This window comes from Theropithecus gelada, chromosome 6 (genome assembly GCF_003255815.1).
Source record: "Theropithecus gelada isolate Dixy chromosome 6, Tgel_1.0, whole genome shotgun sequence".
In the NCBI taxonomy this organism is placed as follows: Eukaryota; Metazoa; Chordata; class Mammalia; order Primates; family Cercopithecidae; genus Theropithecus; species Theropithecus gelada.
The window spans coordinates 173,591,275-173,618,194 of record NC_037673.1 but is presented as its reverse complement, the minus strand read 5'-3'; the positions used below and the strand labels follow the sequence as shown (position 1 = coordinate 173,618,194).

Below are 26,920 nucleotides of genomic sequence, written 5' to 3'. Positions count from 1 at the left end.
CACTTCTCCCTGTTCTACCCTCTGCCCCACTGCCCCTTCTAGGGTTGTGACCTGAACTCTTCAGTGGCAGAAACTGAATAGCTCTCCACCACAAATTCATGTCCTTTTTTCCTGGGCACATGGTTAACTTTACTATCCCAGGTTCCCTTGCAGTCAGGTGTGGTCATGTGACTACTTCCCACCAATTGAAAATGAGTGGGATGACGTGTTATTTTTGAGCCAAGGTTTTGAAGAAGTAAGTGTGTGCCCTCCACCCTCTCTCTTTCTCCTTCAGCTGAATGGATAGAGAAGATGAGGAGGCCCAGGGGATTCTGGAACCATAAGAAGGAAAAAGCAGGGTCTGTGTATCAGTGCCTGAAGGCAAGCCACCCATCAACCTGGAAACCAGCTTCAGACCATTATGTAAGCGGGAAGCAAAATTTTTTGAGCCTTCTGACAGATGCACAAACCTTGTAAAAATAGTTAAAAAAAAAAAAAATCACCAAAAAATTTTCAGGTCAGGCCTATTTGTTATAGCAGCTAGCACTGCCCTAGTTAATATACTTCTTCTCCCAGCCCTGACTCACCTCTCTCCAGACACCTTGTTCAGGTCACACAGACAGAGAAATTCAGTCAGATTTGACGTGTGAAAGGGATTAGTGTGGGGGTTGCTTTTGGGCCTGGACCATTGCCAATGGTGGTCTTAATAAGGTGTGTGACTGTTTCCATGTGCCTATGGGGTTTGTAGGGTGTGTGATGTGGGTGAAGACTTCCTGTCTGCTGCGCCATGGATCTGGGTGGTTTCCTAGGTGGCTTTACAGTCCAAGTCCTCACAACCACTTTGTGAGTGGCACTTATTATTCCCATTTCACAGATCAAGAAACCAAGGCTCAGAGAGAAGTGAGTTGCCAAGGCTATACATCCTCTTAGAGATCTGCTAAGCTGCGAGTGTGCTTGGGGCGCCTGGAGCTGGGCTTTGGCCACCACAGATGCCAATAGCTCATCTTCTTCCTGCCAAAGGACCAGTCACAGGCTCTGTCTGGGACCCCCTTTGAAGTTCATAATCTCCTGCAGAGATACCTCTTCCCGCCTCTCCACCAAGGATGCCAGTTCCAGCTCTGACTACAGCTTCACTGCAGCTAACCCTGGCTCTTCCCATCTCTTAGCCCTGATCTAGTCTTCTCCATGCCATGAGAGTAGTGGAGTACCTCCACCTACAGAGCACCATCCTCAACTTCTCCCTTCCTGGCTGCCCACAGGGCATCAGTTCCCGATTTAGTCTCTGGCTGGGACTTCTGATCTTTCTTCTCTGTGGAGAACTCCTTGGCTTAGGCCTCACCTTCTCTCCCCCGATCATGATGAATTCAGTCTCCCTATTATCCCCGCTCCAATCTCTTCTCCTCACCATAGCTAGAGAAATCCACATTGGTCACTCCCATGCTTAGAAATATCCCACTGAGTTCTGGGAAAAGGCCATGTTCCTTAGTTGGGAATTGAAGGCCCTTTGAGTTTTGGCTTCAGCTCCCGCCCAGCCCCCAACTCTGACTTCTCAGCCTTTCCAAACTGCTTGTATTTCATCTGCTCTCACACACCCCTCCCTAGATTGCAGCTCCTCTTCTCTCTGCTGAGAATGACTTTACCTTTCCCGGAAAACTCCTATTCATTCTTTGTGACCCAATTCCAGGTTCCAGAACAAACATTCATTCTTTCATCAATTACTTATTAATCACCTCCTATGTGATAAGCACTATTTTAGATGCCAGGGATTCAGTAGTGACTATAGCTGACAAAAATCCCAGCCCCCATGGAGGCCTCATGGAACGTGCATGTTTTTGTCTGTATGGGTACAGATAAATCTCTGGAAGGGGACACACCTTGGGAGAGGAGTGGTAGAAGGCTTTTGTTGCGGTTTTTTTTTTTTTTTTTTTTTTTTGAGACAGAGTTTCACTCTTGTTGCCCAGGCTGGAGTGTAGTGGCGTGATTTAGGCTCACTGCAACCTTTGCCTCCTGGGTTCGAGGGATTCTCCTGCCTCAGCCTCCTGAGTACCTGGGATTATAGGCGCCCGCCACCATGGCCGGCTAATTTTTTGTATTTTTAGTAGAGACAGGGTTTCACCATGTTGGCCAGGGTAGTCTCGAACTCCTGACCTCAAGTGATCCACCTGCCTTGGCCTCCCAAAGTGCTAGGATTATAGGCATGAGCCACCACGCCCAGCTTGTTGTGTCTTGTATGTCTGTTCTCTCTCTCTCTCTCCATACACATCACAAGAATGTGTGACTTTTTCCCCTCTTTGAGACAGAGTCTCACTCTGTCACCCAGGCTGGAGTGCAGTGGCAAGATCTTGGCTCACTGCAACTTCCACCTCCCGGTTTCAAGTGATGCTTGTGCCTCAGCCTCCTGAGTAGCTGGGATTACAAGCGTGCACCACCACACCCAGCTAATTTTTTGTAGAGACAGGGTTTCGCTATGTTGGCCAGGCTGGTCTTGAACTCCTAGCCTCAAGTGATCCGCCTACTTCGGCCTCCCAAAGTACTGGGATTACAGGTGTGAATCACTACGCCTGACCTGAATGTGTGACTTTAATAATAAAAAAGTGAATTAAAAATATATGACCAAGAAAAGATTCAGCACTCAATCCTGAATAAGTTCATTCATTCAAGAGGGCAGTTTCTAAAAGGAACAAGCAACCAACATCCCTCCCTGTGATCTATAACAGGGGTCATTGATTCAGATGTCTAGAGGGGCCAGGCAAGTGCTGTGAATGAGTGGCCAGGTGAGGACCAGCTTAGAAGAGGAAGGCATTGGAGGAGGGGCAGTCCCATTCAGCTCCAGCCTATTGCTCTGTTGTGGGAATGTGTGCCTAGATCTTTTGCTTCTTTTTTGGGGGGGGTAAAAAACCGGAAGTCTGGATTTCTTTTCTTCTTCCTTTTTTTTTTTTTTTTGTAGAGACGGAGTCTTGCTCTGTCACCCAGGCTGGAATGCAGTGGCGCGATCTGTGCTCATTGCAACCTCTACCTTCCGGGTTCAAGCAATTCTCCTGCCACAGCCTCCCGAGTAGCTGGGACGACAGGCGCCTGCCACCATGCCCTGCTAATTTCTTTTGTATTTTGTATTTCTTTTGTATTTTAGTTTCACCATGTTGCCCAGGCTGGTCTCAAACTCCTGAGCTCAATCTGCCCGCCTTGGCCTCCCAAAGTGCTAGGATTACAGGCATGAGTCACCCCACTCGGATGGAAGTCTGGATTTCTAATGTGAGTGTACATAGTCTTTTTTTTTTTTTTTTTTGAGACGGAGTCTCGCTCCGTTGCCCAGGCTGGAGTGCAGTGGCCGGATCTCAGCTCACTGCAAGCTCCGCCTCCCCGGTTTACGACATTCTCCTGCCTCAGCCTCCCGAGTGGCTGGGACTACAGGCACCTGCCACCATGCCTGGCTAATTTTTTGTATTTTTTAGTAGAGACGGGGTTTCACCGTGTTAGCCAGGATGGTCTCGTTCTCCTGACCTCGTGATCTGCCGGCCTCAGCCTCCCAAAGTGCTGGGATTGCAGGCGTGAGCCACCGCGCCCAGCCTCTATATTCTGACTTTAAAATATTGGTAGTTAAGTCATTTATTAGAATATTAGCAGGTAAAACGGAACTCTATTCTGCTGCAGGCCACCAGTTTTCTGTCATGCGCGTCCGTCTGAAGAGACCACCAAATAGGCTTTGTGTGAGCAATAAAGCTTTTTAATCACCTGGGTGCAGGCAGGCTGTGTCCGAAAAGAGAGTCAGCGAAGGGACATAAGTGTGGGGCCATTTGATAGGATTTGGGTAGGTAAAGGAAAATTCCAGTCGAAGGGGGGTTGTTCTCTGGCGGCCTGCCTTCTTATATTAATAAGAAAAATAAAACAAAATAGTGTTGAAGTGTTGGGGCGGCGAAAATTTTTGGGGGGCGGTACGGAGAGAGAATGGGTGATGTTTCTCAGGGCTGCTTCAAGTGGGATTAGGGGCGGCGTGGGAACCTAGAGTGGGAGAGATTAAGCTGAAGGGAAATCTTGTGGTAAGAGGCGATATTGTGGGGTTGTTAGAAGGAGCATTTGTCGCATAGAATAATTGGTGATGGCCCGGATGCGGTTTCGTATGAATTGAAAAACTAAATGGAAGACACAGGGTCTGAATAAGAGAAGGAGAGAAAACAGGTATTAAAGGACTAAGAATTGGGAGGACCTAGGACATCTAATTAGAGAGTGCTTAAGGAGGCTCAGCACAGCCTTGCTAGCAAACATTATTTATTTACTTTAAGAGGGAATTTAGAGTGGTGGTTTGGGGTAGCACTAGGAGATACCAGCTGTGATGGCTTGGAGAAACAGTGTAAACTAGCAGTGTAAACACGAGCAGGGCATTTATGAGTAGTTGAGAATGGTGAATAGGAGTATGACTAGACAGAAGATAGTAGGGATGACAAGTTTTTTGGGGTACAGTCCAAGTTGGTCTGGTGTCTGGAATGAGTCTGGGACTTAATAAAAAGGAGTGTCCACACAGGAGCTCAAATGGACTGGAACCTGTAGCATTCCGAGGACAGGCCTGAATACTGAGAAGGGAAAGTGGTAAAAGTATTGTCTAGTCCTTTTTAAGTTGGTGACTGAGCTTGGTGAGGTGTGTTTTTAAAAGACCATCAATCCGTCTACCTCTCCTGAAGATTGAGGACGGTAAAGGATATAAAGGTTCACTGAATACCGAGAGCCTGAGAAACTGCTTGGGTGATTTGACTAATAAAGGCTGGTACTTTATCAGACTGCATGGAGTTAGGAAGGCCAAACCGAGGAATTAAAGGAATTATGTCTGACAGAAGGGAAGAAATGACCGTGGTGGCCTTCTCAGACCCTGTGGGAAAGGCCTCTACTTATCCAGTGAAAGTGTCTACCTAGACCAAGAGGTATTTTAGTTTTCTGACATGTGAGTAAAGTTAATTTGCCAGTCCTGGGCAGGGGCAAATCCCCGAGCTTGATGTGTAGGAAAGGGAGGGGGCCTGAACAATCCCTGAGGGGTAGGAGAATAGCAGATGGAACACTGAGAAGTGATCTTGAGGATAGATTTCTAGGATGGAAAGGAAATGAGAGGTTCTAAGAGACAGGCCAGCGGTTTGTAACCTACATGGAAGAGGTTATGAAATGACGACAGAATAGAATGGGCCTGTGAGGCTGGAAGGAGATATTTTCCTTGGTCTAAGAACCATTTGCCTTGTGTGGGAAGAGATTGATAGGTGGAAGTTTCAGCGGGGGAGGTGGGAGTGGCCGATGTGAAGGAGGAAAACTGCTGTGAGGGATAGAAGTTGGAACGCTAGCTGCTTTTTTAGCTAACTTATCAGCATAAGCATTGTCCTGAGCGATGGAAGAAAATAGATTTTGGAAGTTATGAGAACTGTAGAGAGTTGAGCATAGTTTGTGATTTTTAGGGCCTCTAACAGTATTAAAGCATTGGCAGCCGCTGCGTGCAGATATGAGGGCTAGGCTAAAACAGTAAGGTCGTTTGGACAGAAAGGCTGCAGTCCTGGCTCTTGTGTAAGAATTCTGTCCGCACTAACCATGCCTAGGAAGGAAAGGAGTTGTTTTGTAGAAGGGATTGGAGTTTGGGAGATTAGCCAGACATGCTTGGCAGGGAGAGTAAGTGTGTATTTATGAGAATTATGCCGAGATAGGTAACAGATAAGGAAGAAATTTGGGCTTGACTGAAGTAATGGGGGCTGTCCGTGAAGCCTTGTAGCAGTACAGCCTAGGTAATTTGCTGAGCCTGATGGGTGTCAGGGTCAGTCCAAGTGAAAGCAAGAGAGGCTGGGATGAAGGGTGTAAAGAAATAGTAAAGAAAGTATGTTTGAGATCCAGAACAGAATGATGGGTTGTGGAGGGAGGTATTGAGAATAGGAGAGTATAAGGGTTTGGCACTATGGGGTGGATAGGTAAGACAATTTGGTTAATAAGGTGCGGATCTTGAATTAACCTGTAAGCATTGTCTGGTTTTAGGACAGTAAAATGGGGGAATTGTATGGGGAGTTTACAGGCTTTAAAAGGCCATGCTGTAGCAGGCGAGTGATAACAGGCTTTAATCCTTTTAAAGTGTGCTGCGGGATGGGATATTGGCGTTGAGTGGGGTAAGGGTGATTAGGTTTTAATGAGATGGTAAGGGGTGCATGATGTGGGTTAAGGTGGGGGGATACTAGGGGAGGATGTGAAGGAGGCTTTGAACTGGGGGAAAAGGCAGCAATGAGGTGTGGCTGTAGTCTAGGAATAGTCAGGGAAGCAGAAGCAGATAATTTAGTTAAAATGTCTTGGCCTAATAAGGGAACTGGGCAGGTGGGGATAACTAAAAAGGAATGCATAAAAGAGTGTTGTCCAAATTGGCACCAGAGTTGGGGAGTTTTCAGAGGTTTAGAAGCCTGGTCGTCCATACCCACAACAGTTATGGAGGCAAGGGAAACAGGCCCTTGAAAGGAAGGTAATGTGGAGTGGGTAGCCTCCGTATTGATTAAGAAGGGGACGGACTTAACCTCCACTGTAAGAGTTACCCAAAGCATCTGTGATGGTCCAGGAAGCTTCTGAGGCGATGGGGCAGCGTCAGTCTTCAGCCGCTAAGCCGAGAAGGTGTGGGAAGAAGTCAGTCAGAGAGCCTTGGGCCAGAGCTCCAGGGCTCTGGGAGTGGCTGCCGGGCAAGTTGGACAGTCCGATTTCCAGCGGGGTCCCGCAGAGATGGGACACGGCTTAGGAGGAATCCCGGGCTGCGGGCATTCCTTGGCCCAGTGGCCAGATTTCCGGCACTTGTAGCAAGCTCCTGGGGGAGGAGATTCTGGAGGAACCCCTGGCAGCTGCGGCCCAGGCGTTTGGAGTTGTGTGCTGGAAATGTGGCTGGGGTTTGTCTCACAGTGGAGGCAAGGAATTGCAATTCAGAAATAAGTTGCTACTTGGCTGCCTCTCTTACTGTACACCTTGAAGGCGAGGTTCATTAAGTCCTGTTGTGGGGTTTGAGGGCTGGAATTATTGGGACCTAGCTTGGCCTGGTGAGGAGGGCAGAGGTCAGATGGGTCTGTAGAAAAGGATGATTAGAAAGACTCAGCGACGCTTGGGGTTGGGACTGAGGGGACAGGCAGGAAGGAAAGAAGGAAGATATGGGACGAGTTGCATTGGGAACAGAGACTAGGGAGGGACCGAAGTGTAAAAGAATGCCTGGACGTCAGGCACTTCAGACCGTTTGCCCATTTTACGACAAGAATTATTTAGATCTTGTAGGATGGAAAAATCGAAAGTGCCATTTTCTGGTTATTTGGAACTACTGTCGAGTTTGTATTGGGGTTAAGCGGCATTGTAGAAGAAAATAAGGCATTTAGGTTTTAGGTCAGGTGTGAGTTGAAGAGGTTTTAAGTTCTTGAAACACAGGCTAAAGGAGAAGAAGGAGGAATGGAGGGTGGAATGTTGCCCATAGTGAAGGAGGCAAGCCCAGAGAAAAGAAAGAGTAGAGATACGGAGAGAAGGAGTTTGGGGGTTCTTGCCCTCCAGAAAAGCAGGAAAGGGGTCGGGGTGCAGAAATAAGGGATTGGGGTGCAAAAATAAGAGGTCGGGGTGCAAAAAGGTTGGGGCGCAAAAAGAAGAGGTTGGGGCACAAAAATAAGAGGTCGGGGTTCTTGCCCCTCCCCCAGAAAAGCAGAGAAGGGGTAGAAACAGGGAGAGAAGGGGTCAGGGTGCTTGCCCTTCCCCTAAAAAAGCAGAGAAGGGGTAGAAACAGGGAGAGAAGGGGGTCGGGGTGCTTGCCCATCCCCCAGAAAAGCGGGGCTTGCCGCTAAGGGTGACGGACCAAGGCAGGCGTCCCTGCAGCACGGTCAGACACCTCTGAAACGTGGGTGAGTAATCAGAGAGGTGTCCCTGCAATGATTAAACACCAAGGGAGGCTGCTTTCCCCAGTCCGTGACCGGTGCCGGCATTTTGGGTCCAGGGATAAAACGTGTCTCCTTTGTCTCTACCAGAAAATGAAAGGAATTGAAATTAAGAGAAGGGAGAGATTGAAGGGTGGTGTCAAGATTGAAAGGAGAAAGAGGTTGAGAGATAGTGAGAGAGGTTGGAGAAGAGAGTAAAAAGGGGCCGCTTACCCGATTTAATATTGGTGAGATGTTTGCGAGATGTTCCTTAGGCTGGTGGGTCTGAGGAACCGAGGTCGTAGGTGGATCTTTCTCACAGAGCAAAGAGCAGGAGGACAGGGGATTGATCTACCAAGGAGGGGTCCCCCGATCCGAGTCATGGCACCAAAATGTCATGAGCGTCCATGTGAAGAGACCACCAAACAGGCTTTGTGTGAGCAATAAAGCTTTTTAATCACCTGGGTGCAGGCGGGCTGAGTCAGCGAAGGGAGATAAGTGTGGGGCGGTTTTATAGGATTTGGGTAGGTAAAGGAAAATTCCAGTCAAAGAGGGGTTGTTCTCTGGCGGGCAGGAGTGGGAGGCACAAGGTGCTCAGTGGGGGAGCTTTTTGAGCCAGGATAAGCCAGGCACAAGATAATGTCATTGCTTAAGGCAAGGACCAGCCATTTTCACTTCTTTTGTGGTGGAATGTCATCAGTTAAGGCGGGGCAGGGCATTTTCACTTCTTTTGTGATTCTTCGGTTACTTCAGGCCATCTGGGCGTATACGTGCAAGTCACAGGGGATGCGATGGCTTGGCTTGGGCTCAGAGGCCTGACATTTTCGACCTCTGATTCACAGCTTTCCTGAGCCTTTCACGGATGCTTCTTGCTGTACCGGGCACTGCACTCTTTTGCATAGGGATGATCCAGTGATCACTGGGGTCCCAGGCCAGGATCTGTGTCTGTTCCTCGTGCTTCAACCCGACTAGGCCTGAGGAGTTGAGGGTAGTGGAGGCCCTCAAATAACTGGGAATTCTGAGTGTCCAAAGGCCTGAAGCTGGGGCTGCACTGCTTAAAGGCTGCCCAGGGCCACGCGGGGAGGCCAAGAGCTGGAATTCAGGACTCCGCCTTCAATTCAGAGCTCCTTTCTCCAGGACTAGAAAAGGTTATTCCAGAGACAGAACTTGCAGCCAGAAGCCCAGGACATCCTAGTCTTCCCGCATCCGGCCCATTAGAGCGACCAATAAAAACTACAAATTCCAGCATGCCGGGAGTCGCGGACTGTCCTCGCGCTCCCGCCGGCTCCAACCACCCCTCTGCTCCTCATTGGCTCGCAAGCCTAACGTGCTGTTCCGTGACTGGTTACAGCTCTTGTCGCTCGTAAGAACCCATTGCTGGGGCTGGCCGGCCTGTGCCTTGGATCCTCTAAGGAGATGGAACTGCGCTCAACCAGGATGAGAGGCTGCCCGACCAATGCAGCTGCCGCCCCCTCTGCTGCAGAGGCTTTGCTTTTTGACTCCCTGGTGACCCTAAAGTTGAAGAGCTTCCGGCCGGAGGCCATTAGATGGGACACCCGGAAGGCGGAACTTCTAGGGCGGAAGTGGCCGAGAGGCGAGGAGAATGGCGGCGGAAGGCTGGATTTGGCGTTGGGGCTGGGGCCGGCGGTGCCTGGGAAGGCCTGGGCTTCCCGGCCCCGGCCCTGGCCCCACTACACCTCTCTTTCTTCTTTTGTTGCTGGGGTCTGTGACTGCGGATATAACTGACGGCAACAGTGAACATCTCAAGCGGGAGCATTCGCTCATTAAGCCCTACCAAGGTGAAGCCCTTGTGGTGGGAATGAGTGAAGGGTGAGGGCGAGGCTGAACAGGGCTGGGGAAAGGCGTGCCGTTTCTCCTGAGTAGAGCACCTCTGTGGGTCTCCTGCCTCTGGCGAGGTCAGTCCTGGCGTGCCCTCTTAGCACCTGTCTCTTCCCACAGGGGTCGGTTCCAGCTCCATGCCCCTCTGGGACTTCCAGGGCAGTACTATGCTCACGAGCCAGTACGTACGTCTGACCCCTGACGAGCGCAGCAAAGAGGGCTCTATCTGGAACCACCAGGTGAGTGGTTCTAAAGAGGATAGGCTTACTGTTCGGTTGGCTGCTAGGCCCTGCCTCCCGAGCAGCAGAGACCCGAGCTTGGTTTATAGGTTTGCACCTCCGTCCCTGGCCTTTTCCTCATCTTGGTCACACCCACCAATAATGAGAGGCGATGGGTATTGTGTCAGGAGCTGAGTTTGACAATTTTCATCCTCCTCACTTCCTTTAAAAGCCATGCGAGATGAGTAATGTTATCTCCATTTTACCCACTAAGAAGCTAAGACTCAGGTTTGAAAGTGTCTTGCCCAAAGTTACGTAGCCAGAAAGTAGTGGAACTGTCAGGCTGTCTGACTTGAACCCCCTCAGTAGTGGGAAGAACCAAGCGAACTGGATCTTTATTGGGTGTTTTGCTGTGTGTTAGGCACTGACCTTGCCATGCCTTACTGCATTTAATTTTCTTTTTTTTTTTTTTTTTTTTTTTTGAGACGGGGTCTCGCTCTGTCGCCCAGGCTGGATTGCAGTGGCCGGATCTCGGCTCACTGCAAGCTCCGCCTCCCGGGTTCACGCCATTCTCCTGCCTCAGCCTCCGGAGTAGCTGGGACTACAGGTGCCCGCCACCACGCCCGGCTAGTTTTTTGTATCTTTTGGTAGAGACGGGGTTTCATCGTGTTAGCCAGGATGGTCTCGATCTCCTGACCTCGTGATCCGCCCGTCTCGGCCTCCCAAAGTGCTGGGATTACAGGCTTGAGCCACCGCGCCCGGCCTGCATTTAATTTTCAAACAAGCTGTTTGAAATAGATGGCTTTCATAACTATACAGAAATAACACAGCTAGCAAATGACATAAACAGTATTTAAACTCTGATTTGTCTGATCTCTAAGCCCAGCAGTTCTCTCGATGTACCTGACTCTTCACCTGGACAGTGGGGGAACCCCTTAGAACCCCTTTTCCAGTGCTTGTTTGAGGGTCTTGTCATCAGTAGTGTGGAGGGACTGGACCTGTGGGCAGTTTTAGTGCCTGTGACCTTTGCCCCAGAGTATGTAGTATGTAATATGTGAGCAGTGGCCAACGACAGCTGCTACACAGACTCCACACTGAGGCAGTCAAGGTGAGGAAAAAGGGGAAAGAAGAATAATTTGGGGCTGGGTTACAGCTTGGAGCGGGACCTGCTCCTGCCCCAGCTTGCCTGATCTCAAAACCCTTCCCATGGCTTAAGCTGTTGGCCAGTGTTCTATTTTTCTCCATCACCGTGCTCTCTGGTCCCTGCTGGTTGACTTTCTTGTTTAGTTCTGGGAACCCACACTGTCTTTGTGTTGCCTGGTCTGCCCGTCCCCTCAGCTCCTCCTCTCCTTCCTGCCCTGAGCCTCCACACTGCTGTTAGTGGCATCTGGGGATACTTTCTTCAGCTTTCACTCTGATCCTCAGAGCCTGGAGTCCCCTGTGAAGGGGTAAGCATGCATTATGTCTGCACAATCTGGCCCCTGGTGCATCTCCAGTCAGTTCTCTCTGTTAATTTTGTTCCAGCCTCCCTGGCTGCCTTCTTGCCTCAGGACCTTTGCACCTGTTGTTCCCTCTGTCTGGGACACTGCCTCCTGGCTCCTCATGCCTGCTTGGTTCTTTCTCATCTGTTAAGTCTCAATTCAAGTGCCACCCACGCAGACACTTCTTCATTAACCACCCTGTCTCCCCCGAGTCACATTCTGTCATATTATTCTGTCTTAGGGCTTTCAGATATTTTAAAGAAATGATAATGCAGCCTTATATTTTTCATGGAAATGAGTTCAGTGTAGCATTATTATTATTATTTTTTAAAAGCAAGGTGCAAATAGTGCCGGAACTGTAGAAATCAGGATTAGCCACAAGTAATAGACACATCTAAGACAGTGGCTTAAATTTTGGTTGTAGATAGCTGATGGTTAGCACCATCCGTGGCTTGAGATGTCACAGGACTGAGAGGCTTCTGCACTTGCTTTCATCAAATTTTCAGTCTGGAATACAATTGTTTTGCCTTCCTCCACCTTTCTGTTTGACTCTGCTGATATTCCTGAAACATTTGGAGTGCTTCCTGTAAATTCCCGAAAGAAATTGCTTGGTAATCAGAATTTTCTGTTCAGTGTTTCCCAAGAACTGCCTCTTCCTTTAATGAGCCGGAGAGATGCTTCCTCAACTTTTCCCTTTTTTATCTCCTCCATTCACTCTATCGGGAGAGGGTAGAGGCGTGCACTCAGGCAAACATTCCCTGAACACCTGCTGTCTTCCGAGCAGCCATAAAATAGCTCCTGCTGTGGTGCGGAGGTGGGGTGGTCTAGATGAAGGAGTGGCTCAGAGGTGACTAGAACTCTTAAGTGCCTGGTGGCTGCAGCACAGGACCTGGGGAGGCTGCTCAGGCCCTATCCTTTTGGGGATCTTGTGCGGAGGCTGCGGCAGTAGTCTTTAAGCTTTTTTTTCTGTTGTAGCAAACTTTTTTTTTTTTTTTTTTTTTTGAGATGGAGTCTCGCTCTGTCGCCCGGGTTGGAGTGCGGTGGCCGGATCTCAGCTCACTGCAAGCTCCGCCTCCCGGGTTTACGCCATTCTCCTGCCTCAGCCTCCCGAGTAGCTGGGACTACAGGCGCCCACCACCTCGCCCGGCTAGTTTTTTGTATTTTTTTAGTAGAGACGGGGTTTCACCGTATTAGCCAGGATGGTCTTGATCTCCTGACCTCGTGATCCGCCCGTCTCGGCCTCCCAGAGTGCTGGGATTACAGGCTTGAGCCACCGCGCCCGGCCTGTAGCAAACTTTTTAAAGTTGGCATCAAAAATTGTTTGTCATTAGGTTTAAGTATTTGCAAAGGATGACAGCATATTTTAAATATTGACATTTTAAAATGAAACTGTTCAGTATTTTAAGCATTCAGTGGAATCTAAATATTGCAATTTGATATCCACTTTTTTTTTTTTTTTTGAGACGGGAATCTTGTTCTATCACTCAGGCTGGAGTGCAGTGGCGCAGTCTCGGCTCACTGCAACCTCTGCCTCCCTGGTTCAAGTGATTCTCCTGCTTCAGCCCCCTGAGTAGCTGGAATTACAGGTGTGCACCACCATGCCCAGCTAGTTTTTGTATTTTTAGTAGAGTTTTTTTTTTTTTTTTTTTTAAAAACAGAGTCATGCTCTGTTTCCCAGGCTGGAGTACAGTGGTGCGATCTCAGCTCACTGCAACCTCCACCTCACGGGTTCAAGAGATTCTCCTGCCTCAGACTCCTGAGTAGCTGGGATTACAGGCGCACACTGCCATGTCCAGCTAATTTTTTGTATTTTTAGTAGAGATGAGGTTTTGCCATGTTTGCGAGGCTGGTCTCGAACTCCTGGCCTCAAGTGATCTGCCCACCTCGGCCTCCCAAAGTGCTAGGATTACAGGTGTGAGCCACTGTGCCTGGCCAGTACATCAGTTTTTGAATTGAACTTGTATTTTCATTTCCACACAGAATTTTATCCTAATGCAATATACTTAATACTTGAAAATGTTATTCATTAGCCTACCATATTCTTCTGCAAGTAAAATAAATATGATTTAAACTTTTTGATTTCATTGAGACGGTGAAACTAAGTTTTAATATTTTATTTGGGATTATTATAATTATCTGTACACACTTGATGAAAGTAAATGCATTACACAGTTTTTGAATAATTATAATACAAAAGTAAACATTTTTTGAAAGGTGAGATCTTAGTGGGATGTCACTCCCCCACCCCCATCTGAATGAATACTATTGTCAGACAAGTTCAGTACCACTTCCACTTTTTGTTTTTATATACATGAATTCTGAGAAACTGTGTTCTCTTAAGTAGTAGATGGAGATAGGGTTATTTTTTAAATTTTAAATTTCTGTTAGAGGTGGGATCTTACTATTTTGCCCAGTCTTGTCTTGAACTCTTGGACTCAAACCATCTTCCCACCTCAGCCTCTGAGTATCTTGGACACAGGTGCTCACCACCACTGTGCCTGGCACAGAGGGAGTTTTGGTAGAGCAGCGTCACTGAATACTTGGATCTTCTTTGGTTTATAAACCCAACGTCATGCAGTGATCTTTTATCAAAACTTTGGATGATCTTTCAGCTGACTGTTGATTACTTCTACATTCTGTTTCATTGCAAGCAGAGTTGTGGAAACTGCTTAACTGTAAAATAGCCTCTTATTGCCAGGTGATTCTGATGTAGTTGGCCTGGTGTAGGACTATGGCATTAATCTTTCTGAGCTCCCCAGGTGGGTTTGCTGTGGGTTAAGAACTGTGGTCATGTCATGTTTGTCCCCAGAAGCAGCTTCCGAATCATTTCCAGCCTGTGCCTTGCCTGCTTAAGATCCTCCAGAGGCTAGAGGCCTTCTATTGTCTGTATCATAGTATGTCTCTGCTAATCTGCAGTTTTTTTTTTTTTTTTAAACGGAGTCTCGCTCTGTCACCCAGGCTGGAGCGCAGTGGCCGGATCTCAGCTCACTGCAAGCTCCACCTCCCAGGTTTACACCATTCTCCTGCCTCAGCCTCCCGAGTAGCTGGGACTACAGGCGCCCGCCACCTCGCCCGGCTAGTTTTTTGTATTTTTTAGTAGAGACGGGGTTTCACCGTGTTAGCCAGGATGGTCTCGATCTCCTGACCTCGTGATCCGCCCGTCTCAGCCTCCCAAAGTGCTGGGATTACAGGCTTGAGCCACCGCGCCCGGCTAATCTGCAGTTTTAATCTGGGGTCATGGAGACTTTCTAAGGCCTGCATAGTCCTGGAGGTGTCAGTTTCCAGGTCCTCCACTGTCTCGTGTGCTCATTCCTGAAGCCAGCTTCCCCGTGAACATGCCGGGAATGGGTGTGTGGGTTTTCCTTTCCCACCTCCCTCACTCAGTTGCCCTTCCGCTCTGAGGTCAGCCTCTCAGCAGCCTGGTCTGTCTTCAGGTGGTTGTCCCCAGGTGCGGAAAACTCCTGGGCGCCAGAGACCATTTGAAATGTGGTTTCTGGGCTGACTTTTGTATATGTGAGATACATTTGTTTAAAGTTTTCAGATATATGAGGTCTATTTTAGTTGTCTTTTAAAATTGTTTATTATTGTTAGATAGCTGATGGAATTGCATCATGGTTAGGTTTTTTGGAAGCGTTCGGTTTGTGCTTATGAATGTGGATTCTCTAGTTGTTGACTACAGCGTGCCATTTAGGTTCTTTAGCTTCCCAGGTGGGTCTGCCGTGCAGCCAGGGTTAAGATTGAGTTCACATCTTCTATAGCCTTCCTCATATTTTTGTCTGCTCGCTTTTACTAGTTACTAAGAGAACTTTGTTAAAACTTTCTGTGTGTGGCGGGGCAAGGTGACATGTGCCTATAAGTCCCACATACTGGGGAGGCTGAGGCAGGAGGATTGCTTGAGCCAAGGAGTTCAAAACCAGCCCAGGCAACATAGTAAAACCTCATCTGAAAAAAAAAAGTGTTAAAAAATTTCTGTATGTGAATTTGTCTGCATCTTTGTAGTTCTGTCAGTTTCTGTTTTATATGTTTTGAGGCCAAATTAGGTGCATTCAAACACTTAGGTTTATTATATCTCTAGGTAAATGGAATCTTTTATCATTAAGAGCCCCTTTTTACATTTTGTTATTGGTATAGCTACAGAAGCTTGCTTTTTTTTTTTTTTTTTAAACAACCAGTAATCAATATGAAAATAGTCGACTTTAATATCTGTAATGGTGACTGCCACCTCAATTCCTGGCTCAATACTGAGGGAAGGAGTCCGCTTAATCTCAGAAGGACTGTGCAGGTCAGTGAGCTGCTTGTGGATTCTCATCTGGAAAAGATCCCATGTGTTAGAACCTTCACAAAGAGTTTTTCTTGTGGTGATTCTCGAAGCCTTGGTAGGCACCCCAGCTGGTCCTTTCACTTTGAGATTGTTTCCCCTTGCTCCTCTGATCAAGTCAGCACACACCTTCTCTGGGGATTTTACATTGCAGCTCATTAAACTGATTCCGATTCAGTGAACTGTCACCTCCGGCTCCGTGGGTTTTTTCCTGGTATTTTTAAAGCCATGGGTAGGCCGGGTGCAGTGGCTCACGCCTGTAATCCCAGCACTTTGGGAGGCCAAAGCAGGCAGATTACCTGAGGTCAGGAGATCGAGACCATCCTGGCTAACAAGGTGACACCCTGTCTGTACTAAAACTACAAAAATTAGCCGGGCGTGGTGGCGGGCGCCTGTAGTCCCAGCTACTCGGAAGGCTGAGGCAGAATTGCTTGAACCGGGGAGGAAGAGGTTGCAGTGAGCCGAGATCACACCACTGCACTCCAGCTTGGGTGACAGCGAGACTCTGTCTCAAAAAAAAAAAAAAAAAAAAATAAAATAAATAAACAAATAAATGCCATGGCTGCTGCAAGGCTTCCTGACTAACTTGTTCCTCAGCCAGAGCAAACAGTGCTGAGGCAGGAGCAGGAGCGGGCGGACCACAGCTCTGCACCACCTGTGACCGTGTCTTCCTCAAAGAGCAGAAGCTTGCTTTTGGTTAGTGTTTGCATAGCATGGTTTTTCTGTCCTTTTACTTTTTCCCATTTCTTTATGTTTTAGGGTTTTTTCTTATAAATGGCATATTACTAGGTTTCAGGGGTGTTATTTTTGTTGTAAATTCATATAACATAAAATTTACCATTTTAACCTTTTTTAAAATCTTTAAATCCATCAATTTATGAAACTATTTTATTCAGTAGGCTACACATTGACATTGAAACAGTGGCTTGCTTTTTTTTGTTTAGAAACAAACAAACAAACAAAAAACAGGGTCTTAATCTGCCACCTAGGCTGGAATGCAGTGGTGTGATCACACCTCACTGCAGCCTTGGTCTCCTGGGCGTGATCCTCCCACCTCAGACCTCAGCCTCCTGAGTAGCTGGGACTACAGGCGCACACCACCATGCTTGGCTAATTTTTTTTTTTTTTGGTAGAAGTGGAGTTTTGCCATGTTACCTAGCCTGGTCGTGAACTCTGGGCTCAAGCAGTCCACCCATCTTGGCCTCCCAGACTGCTGGGATTACAGGCATGAGCCCACTGCGCCCAGCCTAACAATGGCATTTAAAAGATGTAATGGCTATCTAAAAAAATGTTTTGACTGTTGTACTTATATATCTGCACGTGCAAGAAAATTAAATTTCTCAAATTTTTTTATTTTTATTTTTTTTGTGGAGACAGGGTTTCACTCTGTTGCCCAGGCTGGAGTGTAGCGGCGTGATCTCAGCTCACTGCAACCTCTGCCTCCTGGGTTCAGGTGATTCTCCTGCCTCAGCCTCCCTGGTAGCTGGGACTACAGGTGCATGCCACCGCACCCGGCTAATTTTTGTATTTTTAGTAGAGACGAGGTTTCACCATGTTGGCCAGGCTGGTCTTGAACTCCCGACCTCAGGTGATCTGCCTGCCTGTCTCCCAAAGTGCTGGGATTATGGTGCGAGCCACCACATCTGGCCAAATGTCTGAAATATTTCTATTGTGATAAAATGTATGTAACACAGGCTGGGCGCGGTGGCTCACGCCTGTAATCTCAGCACTTTGGGAGGCTGAGGTAGGTGGATCACATGGTCAGGAGATCAAGACCATCCTGGCCAACATGGTGAAACCCTGTCTCTACTAAAAATACACAAAATTAGCTGGTCGTAGTGGCGTGTGCCTGTAATCCCAGCTACTTGGGAGGCTGAGACAGGAGAATCCCTTGAACCAGGGAGGCAGAGGTTGCAGTGAGCTGAGATCACACCACTGCACTCTAGCCTGGCGACAGAGCAAGACTCTGTCTCAAAAAAAAAAAAAAAAAAAGTATGTAACAAAGTGTACCATTGTAACCAGTTTTTAAAATTAAAAAAAACTTTTTTTTTTTAGAGACAGGGTCTCGCTCTGTCACCCAGGCTGGAGTGCAGTGGCACAATCCTAGCTCATTGCAACCTCGAACTCCTGGACTCCAGTGATCCTCCTGCTTAGTCTCCTGAGTAGCTGGGATTACAAGGCATGTGCTACTGTGCCTGGCTAATTTTTTTTTTTTTTTTTAAATTTTTTGTAGAGATGGGTTCTCACTATGCTGCCCGGGCTGATCTCGAACTCATGGCCTCAAGCAATCCTCCCGGCTTGGCCTCCCAAAGTGCTGAGATTATAGGCGTGAGCTACTGCGCCTGACCCATTTTAACCATTTTTAAGTATACAGGTCAGTGGAATTAAGTGCATTCACATTGCTGTGTAGCCATCACCACCGTCCCTCTCCAGAACTCTTTCCTCGTCCCAGTTGAACCTCTCTACCATTTAACAATCACTCCCATCCCCACAGTCCCTGGTAACCACCATTCTACCTCATCTCTATGAATTTGACTGTTCTAGGCATCTCATATAAATGGAGGCATACGATATTTGTCTTCTTTGTCTGACTCATTTTACGGAGCATATCTTCAGTGTTCCTCCATACTGTAGTATATATCAGTACTGCATTCCTTTTTGTTGCTGAGTAATATTCGTGTGTGCATGTGTGTGTGTGTGTGCGCGTGTGTGTGTGTCTAGACCACATTCTGTGCATTCATTCATCTGTTCGTAATGGACACTTGGGTTGTTTCCATCTTTTGCCATTGTGAATAGTGCTGCTGTGAAAGCTGGTATACAGGTATCTGCATCCTACTTTCAGTTCTTTTGGGTATATACTCAGGAAGGAGAATCTCTGGATCACATGGTCATTCTATTTTTAATTTTTTGAGGACTACCAAACTGTTTTCTATGGCAACTGCACTGTTTTACATTCCCACCAGGCGTGCACAAGGATTCCAATTTCTCTACATCGTTGCCAACATTTGTTATTATTGATTTGTTTGTTTGTTTGTTTGTTTATTAAGATGAAGTCTCGTTCTGTCGCCAGGCTGGAGTGCAGTGGCGTGATCTCAACTCACTGGCACCTCTGCCTCCCAGGTTCAAGTGATTCTCCTGCCTCAGCCTCCCGAGTAGCTGGGATTACAGGCGCCTGCCACCCCGCCCAGCTAATATTTATATTTTTAGTAGAGATAGGGTTTCACCATGTTGGCCAGGATGGTCTTGATCTCTTGACCTCGTGATCCGCCTGCATTGGCCTATCAAAGTGCTGGGATTACAGGCATGAACCACCGCGCCCAGCCTTATTTATTTTAAAAATAATAACCTTTTCAGGCCTGGCGCAGTGGCTCATGCTTGTAATCCCAGCACTTTGGGAGGCCGAGGCAGGCGGATTGGCTGAGCTCAGGAGTTTAGAATTACCCTGGGCAACATGGTGAAACCTAGTCTCTACTAAAATACAAAAAAATTGGCTGGGCATTGTGGCGCACGCCTGTAATCCCAGCTACTCGGGAGGCTGAGCCAGGAGAATTGCTTGAGCCCAGGAGGCGGAGGTTGCAGTGAGCTGAGATCATGCCATTGCACTCCAGCTTGGGTGACAGAGTGAGATTTTGTCTCAAAAAATAATAATAATAATTTTTTTTAAATAGCCATTCCAATGGTTGTGAAGTGGCATCTCATTATGGTTTTTATTTGCATTTCCCTAATGGCTAATGATGTTGAGCATTTTGTTATACTTAGTGACCATTTGTATGTCTTCTCTGGAGAAATGTCTATTCATGTCTATTATGTGTTTTTGAGTTGGATATTTTTTGGTCAATTTTTTAGGGTTTCTTTTTTTTTGTTTTTTTTGAGACAGTCTCGCTCTGTTGCCCACGCTGCAGTGCAGTGGCCGGATCTCGGCTCACTGCAAGCTCCGCCTCCTGGGTTCACGCCATTCTCCTGCCTGAGCCTCCCAAGTAGCTGGGACTATGAGGCGCCCGTCAGCAGGCCCAGCTAACTCTTTTTTTTTTTTAGTAGAGACAGGGTTTCACCGTGTTAGCCAGGATGGTCTCGATCTCCTGGCCTCATGATCCACCCGCCTCGGCCTCCCAAAGTGTTGGGATTACAGGCGTGAGCCACCGTGCCTGGCCTAGGGTTTCTTTATATATTCTAGATATTAATCCCTTATCAGATGTGTGATTTGCAAATATTTTCTCCCATTCTGTGGGTTGTCTCTTCACTCTTTTGGTCATGTTCTTTGATGTACAAAAGTTTTTAGTTTTGGTGAAGTCCAATTTATCTTTTTTTTTTTTGTCTGTGCTTTTGGTGCTATATCCTAGAAATCATCACTAAATCCAGTGTCATGAACATTTTTCCCTAGATTTTCTTCTAAGAGTTTTGATGGGTTTTTTTGTTTGTTTATTGTTTTTTGAGGCAAGGTCTCATTTTGTTGCCCAGGCTGGAGTGCCGTGGCATGAAAACGGCTCAAAGCTGCAGCCTTGACCTCTCCAGCTCAAGTGATCCTCCTGTCTCAGCCCCACAAGTAGCTGGGACTACAGGCATGTGCAGTCAGGCCCAGCTGATTTTCATGTTATTTTGTAGAGATGAGTTTTCACCATGTTACCTGGGCTAGTCTTGAACTTCTGAGCTCTGGTGATCCACCTGCCTCAGCCTCCCAAAGTGTTTCAGATTACAGGTGTGAGCCACTGCAACTGCCCAGGTTTTAGCTCTTAAGTTTAGATCTCTGATCCTTTATATACTTATTATTATTTTTTATAGAGATGGGGTCTTGCTATGTTGCCCAGGCTGGTCTTGAACTCCTTGGCTCAGCAAGCCTCCCATGATGGCCTCCCAAGGTGCTGGGACTATCGGTATGAGCCACTGCACCTGGCCTCTTTACTTTTCAAATTAAACTCTCTATTTTGATATAATTATAAATTCACATGCAGTTATAGGAAAAAATACAGAGATCCTAGGTGCCCTTAGGTTTTGTTTTTTTATTTAGCATTTAGTCCATTTACATTTAATGAAATAGTGATACATTTGAGTTTAATCTGCTATCTTACTCTTTATTTTCAAAGTGCCTATTCTCTGTTCATTTTTCTCTACTTTTAGGTTAATTTTTATTATCCTATTTTTCCTCTTCTATTAGCTTGAAAGTTATATGCTCTTTTCTCAATTTTAAGTGGTCACCCTAGAATTTAAAGTAGGCATTCGTGTTTTACCAAAATCTAATGATAGTATATACTTTACCTTCTTCCTGGACAGTGCAAGGATCCTAACACACTTCAACTCCATTTATTGTTGTCATTTATTTTAATTATTTCTGTTTTATATCACACAACCCATTGTTTTATGTAGTCAGATATTTAGATTTTCACCCTTATAGTCACTGTATTTGTTGTTCTTCATTCCTTCTGGAATCTGACTTTACATCTGGAGGGGGATCATTTTCTTTCTCCCTGAAGAATGAAAGCATGAGTCTGCTAATGAATTCTTTTGGTTTTTGTTTGTTCGTCTCAAAATATCTTTTTTTTTTTGAGACGGAGTCTTGCTCTATCACCCAGGCTGGAGTGCAGTGGTGCGATCTTGGCTCACTACAAGCTCCGCCTCTCGGGTTCACGCCAGTCTCCTGCCTCAGCCTCCCAAGTAGCTGGGACTACAGGCACCCAACACTACGCCCAGCTAATTTTTGTTGTAATTTTTAGTAGAGATGGGGTTTCACCGTGTTAGCCAGGATGGTCTCGATCTCCTGACCTTGTGATCTGCCCGCCTCGGCCTCCCAAAATGCTGGGATTACAGGCGTGAGCCACCGCGCCTGGCCTCAAACTATCTTAATTTTACCTTCATTCTTGAAGGATGCATTTGCTGAGTATAGAATCCCATGCTGGCTGTTACCTTCCTGTATCTCCAAACATATCATTCATCTGCCTTCTTGCTCCCACTGTTTCCGTTGTGAAGCCAGGTATCAGGCTAATTATTGCTCCTTTGAGGGTCATCTCTTTTTTCCCTCTGGTTGCTTTTTCTTTAATATTATTATTATTATTTTTTAATGGTGGGGTGCAGTGGCGCAATCTTGGCTCACTGCAACCTCCACCTCCCAGGTTCAAGCAGTTCTCCCACCTCAGCCTCCCAAGTAGCTGGGATTACAGGCACGCACCACCACGCCTGGCTAATTTTTGTATTTTTAGTAGAGACGGGGTTTCACCATGTTGGCCAGGCTGGTCTCGACCTCAAGTGATCCATCTGCTTTGGCCTCCCAAAGTGCTGGGATTATAGGCGTGAGCCACTGCACCTGGCCAAGATGATCTGTTTTTAAGGGGAACAATAGACACTCCAGACTAACTAGATGGGGGAGGACGTGATTTGAAAAACTACCTACTGGGTAATGTTCTCTCTGCCTGGGTGTAGTATACCCATGTAGCCTGCACATGGAGCCCCTGTATTTAAAATAAAAGTTGAAATTGAAAAGAAAGAAAAAATGCTTTTGTGGCACAAGTTCTCAGGATTGCCTGGTGCTGTGCCATGGGGGAAAAAATTAGAAAAAAATACTTTCATGTTAAAAAGCTATCTGTTTTTATTGTTTGTTTGTTTCCTCTATCCTTCCCTTCTTTTTTTGTGCCTAACTATGGTTTTCTTTTTAGTCATCTCCTTTGGTTTGTAGGACTTTTAAAGTTTGTGGCAGGTCTTTGAATCAGCTTTAGTAAGTGCTTAGATATCTTTAAATATTCCTTTGCCCTAATCTCTTACATCTTACTTAGGAATCCCAATTATATGAGTCTTAGTCTCTCTCACTCTTTCCTCCATCTCTTACCCACAATTCTATATCTTCCATTCTTTTGTGCTCTCGGGGACTCGGCCTAGGTTTTGTTATCTGGGTTCCCGGTGCCCAGAGTGGGAGCAGTGAGTCTGACATCAGTGAATGAATGAACCATATTGCGTCGGGATACGGTGTGTTGTTATTTTTTATTTTTTTGTGATCACAGAAGTAATGTGTTTATTGTACGTTATTCAAACATTGTAAACAGTCGCCATAATCCCCCTCCCAGAATTACCCATCATTAATACTGTCTCATGTTCCTTTACTCCTGTGTTCATTTCTCTTCATCCTCATCTGCATTGGACGTTAATGGTCTTTTTCACAGTTGCCCATCTGACAGGTCAGCATCTTGTTTGGGTTTGCCTTTCTGATGGGTGTTTGTTTAATCACTTGCTTACATACCCATCTGCAGATTTCCTGAAAGTGGATACTTGTCACCGTGTGTGTTGACACCTTAGTTTTCACAAACGACTTCCAGATGGGGAAGGCCAGGCTTTCTCCCTTGCCGTAGGCAGCGACCATCCCTGCCCCAGCTCACACGGTGCTGCCCTTGAGCCCCAGAGCACGACCCTGACCAGCTCTCATCCCCAGCACTGGTACCACACTTAGGCTGGGCTGGGGAGGTGAACTGGTGGAGGGCTGGGTTTTGGAGTCAGCCAGACCTGAGCTGGAGGCCCAGCAGCACTGACCTGGCCTGATTTTCCTCACTTGGGAAGGCTGGTTAGCAGGGTAGGCAGTGGGTGTGGGTGACCAGAAAGGGGCTGGTGCAATTTATGTGAAAGGCCTGCTGCAGGCCCCGGGAAGGACCGAAGGCAGAGCAGAGCTCTCGGAGTCAGAAAGCCCTGGGCGTGAATCAGACAGTCCACTGAGCTGCTGTGGACAAGTTGTTACACCTCTGAATTTGTTTTCCTGTAAAATATGTCGCTCAAATAGGAGTAGTAACCTCTGTACAAGGTTCCAGGGCAAGAGCAGCGGGGATGGAGAGGCAATGGCTGGTGGGTTTGGCTGGTAACGAGGGTGAACCGTGTGGCGGCCACCTGCTCAGGAGCAGCCTGGGGCCTGCGGGCGGGGTCTGGGCCTCAGGCAGCCTTGGGACACTGTGGCCTCCCCCACCTCACCTGGTGCCCAGCAGTCTCTTACCTTCACGCTGAGAACATTTAGGGGTCTGTGGTCAGTGGCACTTGTGGCCCTGTGCCAAGGAGTGCCCAGTCTTCGCTGGGGAGGGAAGAGAGGTCTGTGGGGCAGGGGCCGTGCCGGGATTGCCTCCAGCTTGCTGGAAGGCCCCGGGGAGCTCTGAGCAGCCCGTTCTGCTCTCCCTCCAGCCCTGCTTCCTCAAGGACTGGGAAATGCACGTCCACTTCAAAGTCCACGGCACCGGGAAGAAGAACCTCCATGGAGACGGCATCGCCTTGTGGTACACCCGGGACCGCCTCGTGCCAGGTGGGCCCTGCGGGGCCCCAGGCCGGGGGTGGGCACGGGCATGGCTGCTGGCCCCCCAGGGAGGTGGCGTGGGGCCGCCTGTGGCTCGTGGGGCCCAGCGTCTCTCCCGTTAGGAAAGTGCTGCTCCCGTGGATGAAGTCCTGCGCCTCCGGAAGGAGCCTGGCTCTGGAAGGAAGGCTGCTGAGGGGAGAGGAGCAGCTGGGCCCTGCAGCTCAGCCCTACACCCTCGTTGGCCTGGGTTTACCATTCGAAACAGTTACTGTTGTAAAAAAGCCGAACATGAAGACTGTGTGGCTGTGACTGCAGGTGGCCCCCAGACCCGGAGGTGTCACCTCAGTGGCCCTCCACAGAGTGTTTGCGGCCCCGGTGTAGAGGATGGAGCCTCCGGAGTAGGGCTGTGTCCTGTGGCTCACTGTGTTTTGTAAGCCAGGCACCCCCTTGACCCCTACCTCAGTCCCCTCACAGTTCAGCCTTCAGACTTGAGTCCTCTGTGTCACACGCCTAGACTCCCCGCTTCTGGGGAGAAAGCCTCAGCTTTCTCCTCTCACCATCTCTTCTCTCTCGGTGAATGGCCATTGAGTTGGGCTCTCTTGCCCCCACCCACGTTGGCATTGCCTGCCTTTCGGGTACCCATGGGACAGCTCCCGTTTCTCCCATTGTGAGAGCATCTCCTTGTAATTCTAGGGCCTGTGTTTGGAAGCAAAGATAACTTCCACGGCTTAGCCATCTTCCTGGACACCTACCCCAATGATGAGACCACCGAGGTAGGCCCCGCTCTCTCCTGCTGAGCAGGAGAGGAAGGACTGGGCAGTGGGCTAGAGGAGGGGGCCCTGGGGCCTCCATGGTCCCGGCACGAGAGGAGCCTCCAGGGATTGGGGCGGCGGGTGCCCCTGCTCGCCCCACAGGCTGGGCTGCTTGTGGAGTAACCGGTGTCTTGGTCCCAGCGCGTGTTCCCGTACATCTCGGTGATGGTGAACAATGGCTCCCTGTCCTACGACCACAGCAAGGATGGGCGCTGGACCGAGCTGGCGGGCTGCACGGCTGACTTCCGCAACCGCGATCACGACACCTTCCTGGCTGTGCGCTACTCCCGGGGCCGTCTGACGGTGAGCCGGCTGGGCGGGGGGTGCCGATCCCACAGAGGCTCAGGAGGGCAGGCTGCTGTCCTGCGAGGTGCTTAGCGTGCTGGGCCCCGCAGGTGATGACCGACCTGGAGGACAAGAACGAGTGGAAGAACTGCATTGACATCACGGGAGTGCGCCTGCCCACCGGCTACTACTTCGGGGCCTCCGCCGGCACCGGCGACCTGTCTGGTGAGTGGGCCGGGCCAGGCACTGGTTCCCAGCCCGACTCACCCTGAGGGACTGGGAGCTTTCCGTGCAGTTGATTGCCTGCCTTCGTGTGGTTTCTGGACTCAGCTGACTGTGGTTCCTCCTCTTCCTTTCGTCTGTAAATGGCCTGTCCGGGCCTCAGTCCTTGAACAGTCCCTTGGCAACCTTCCCCGTCAACAGGAGGCAATGGGTCAATTAGATTTGGGTGACGTAGATTCCCAGATTTATCTCCAGCTCAGACCGCTCCAGACCTGCTCAGCCCTTGTGCCCAGAGCTGAGGCCACGTCTTACCCTTCAGGATGTCAGTGGCACCTCTGCTCCTCTATTTGCTTGCTGTCTTTCCGGACCCTTTTTTCTCTCACATGGCACCTCTGGTCCATCAACAGTCCCTGTGGCTTTATTTTCACAGCATGTCCCACCGCTTCCCACCCCTCCCTGACTACCTGGAGGCTTCAGGCCACCAATATCTCACTGGAGCCTCCCAAGTGATTCCCTCCTTCACCAGCCCCCAACAGTCTCCCCTGAGCACAGCAGCTAAGTAATTGCCTTCAGCTGGTGTGAGGCCTCCTGCTGCTCTGGTCAGAGCCCTGCAGGGGGCACCAGGGCCAGGGCCTCTGTGCCAGCCCTGCCACCTCTGGCTCCTCGCTCACTGCTCCCCCTGCCTACTGTGGCTTCCAGCTGCTCCCTGGATGCGCCTGTGCCCTCCTGCCCCAGCTGTTTCACTCTTGTCTCCAAGGGCCTTGCTCAGATGTCACCTCCTCAGCGCGGCCTTCCCTGATTCCCTTGTGGAACGTCGCACCCCCTCCTGTAGTCCCCAACCCACTCCCCATCACCTTTGCCGGCTTTATTTTTCTTCATAGTATTTACCATCTTTGAATCTACCGAGTAATGAATGCTGTTGTCTCTGGCCCTCCTGCTCAATTGTAAGCTCTATAAATGGCTCGTGTTTGGCCCGGGGCAGGTGCTCGGTGAGCACTGGGGTGCCTCTAACCTGCTCAGGCCTCACTGGTCACCAGGCCATGGTGGCCTTGGCTGTGGTTCTCGGTCTCTCTTTGGGTCCCTGAGCAGGTGCCAGGCCAGGGCCAGCTCCTGACCAGAACTGGCACCTGACACGGGGGACCTGACATGGGTGGTTTGTCCTCAGGATGACCCATTCCAGGGCCTGTAGTCTGCCCACTGCCCAGGAGCCTCCCTCTCAGCAGAGAAGTGCTTGGGTCCACTCAGACCCCAGAACATCCATTGTTTGGGGGTTTTTCAGTCATACGCCCAGCAGAGGAGAGAAAGTTCTAGTAAGCACCCCTCCTGTCTTTCATAATTTCCAGCTCGTGCCTGGCTGGTTCTCCTCCTCCCACGGTTGCCTGGAACTTTGTCAGACTGTCAGCACTTGTCTTCAGAGGGTTCTCGATAGGCGCAGAGCAGCACCAGGGCTGTGGCCTGTGGCAGCTCTCACAGCTGTTGGGAGAGCCCAGCACAGAGTGGAAGAGGCGCCATGAGGGGAGCCATGTCTGACCTCTGGTCAGGGTCATCAGTGCCAGGCACCTTACGGGTGATGTCACCTGATATATTTTTAGGCAGATAGCTGTCTTACTCCCTTTTTACTCAACCATTGGGAGTTTG

At 48.7% G+C, this 26,920-nt stretch overlaps 2 protein-coding genes and 1 pseudogene across 2 annotated transcripts in view; 2 read left to right on the top strand and 1 right to left on the bottom strand.

Moving 5' to 3' along the window:
• Positions 1–9,222: 9,222 nt before the first annotated feature.
• Positions 9,223–26,920, top strand: part of LMAN2 (lectin, mannose binding 2) — a 21,771-nt gene continuing 4,073 nt past the window's right edge. Inside the window, exons 1-6 of the mRNA XM_025387637.1 lie at positions 9,223–9,655; positions 9,816–9,934; positions 23,855–23,972; positions 24,657–24,736; positions 24,917–25,078; positions 25,171–25,285. Of these exons, the coding sequence (XP_025243422.1) occupies positions 9,460–9,655; positions 9,816–9,934; positions 23,855–23,972; positions 24,657–24,736; positions 24,917–25,078; positions 25,171–25,285 (790 nt within the window). The 5' untranslated portion in view covers positions 9,223–9,459. The remainder of the gene's footprint in view (positions 9,656–9,815; positions 9,935–23,854; positions 23,973–24,656; positions 24,737–24,916; positions 25,079–25,170; positions 25,286–26,920) is intronic.
• LOC112626154 lies at positions 12,138–23,054 on the bottom strand (annotated as a pseudogene).
• The window catches only part of MXD3 (MAX dimerization protein 3), a 26,847-nt gene continuing 24,874 nt past the window's right edge, over positions 24,948–26,920 (top strand). Inside the window, exons 1-2 of the mRNA XM_025387639.1 lie at positions 24,948–25,078; positions 25,171–25,285. The gene's annotated coding sequence lies outside the window, so the exon portion shown is untranslated. The remainder of the gene's footprint in view (positions 25,079–25,170; positions 25,286–26,920) is intronic.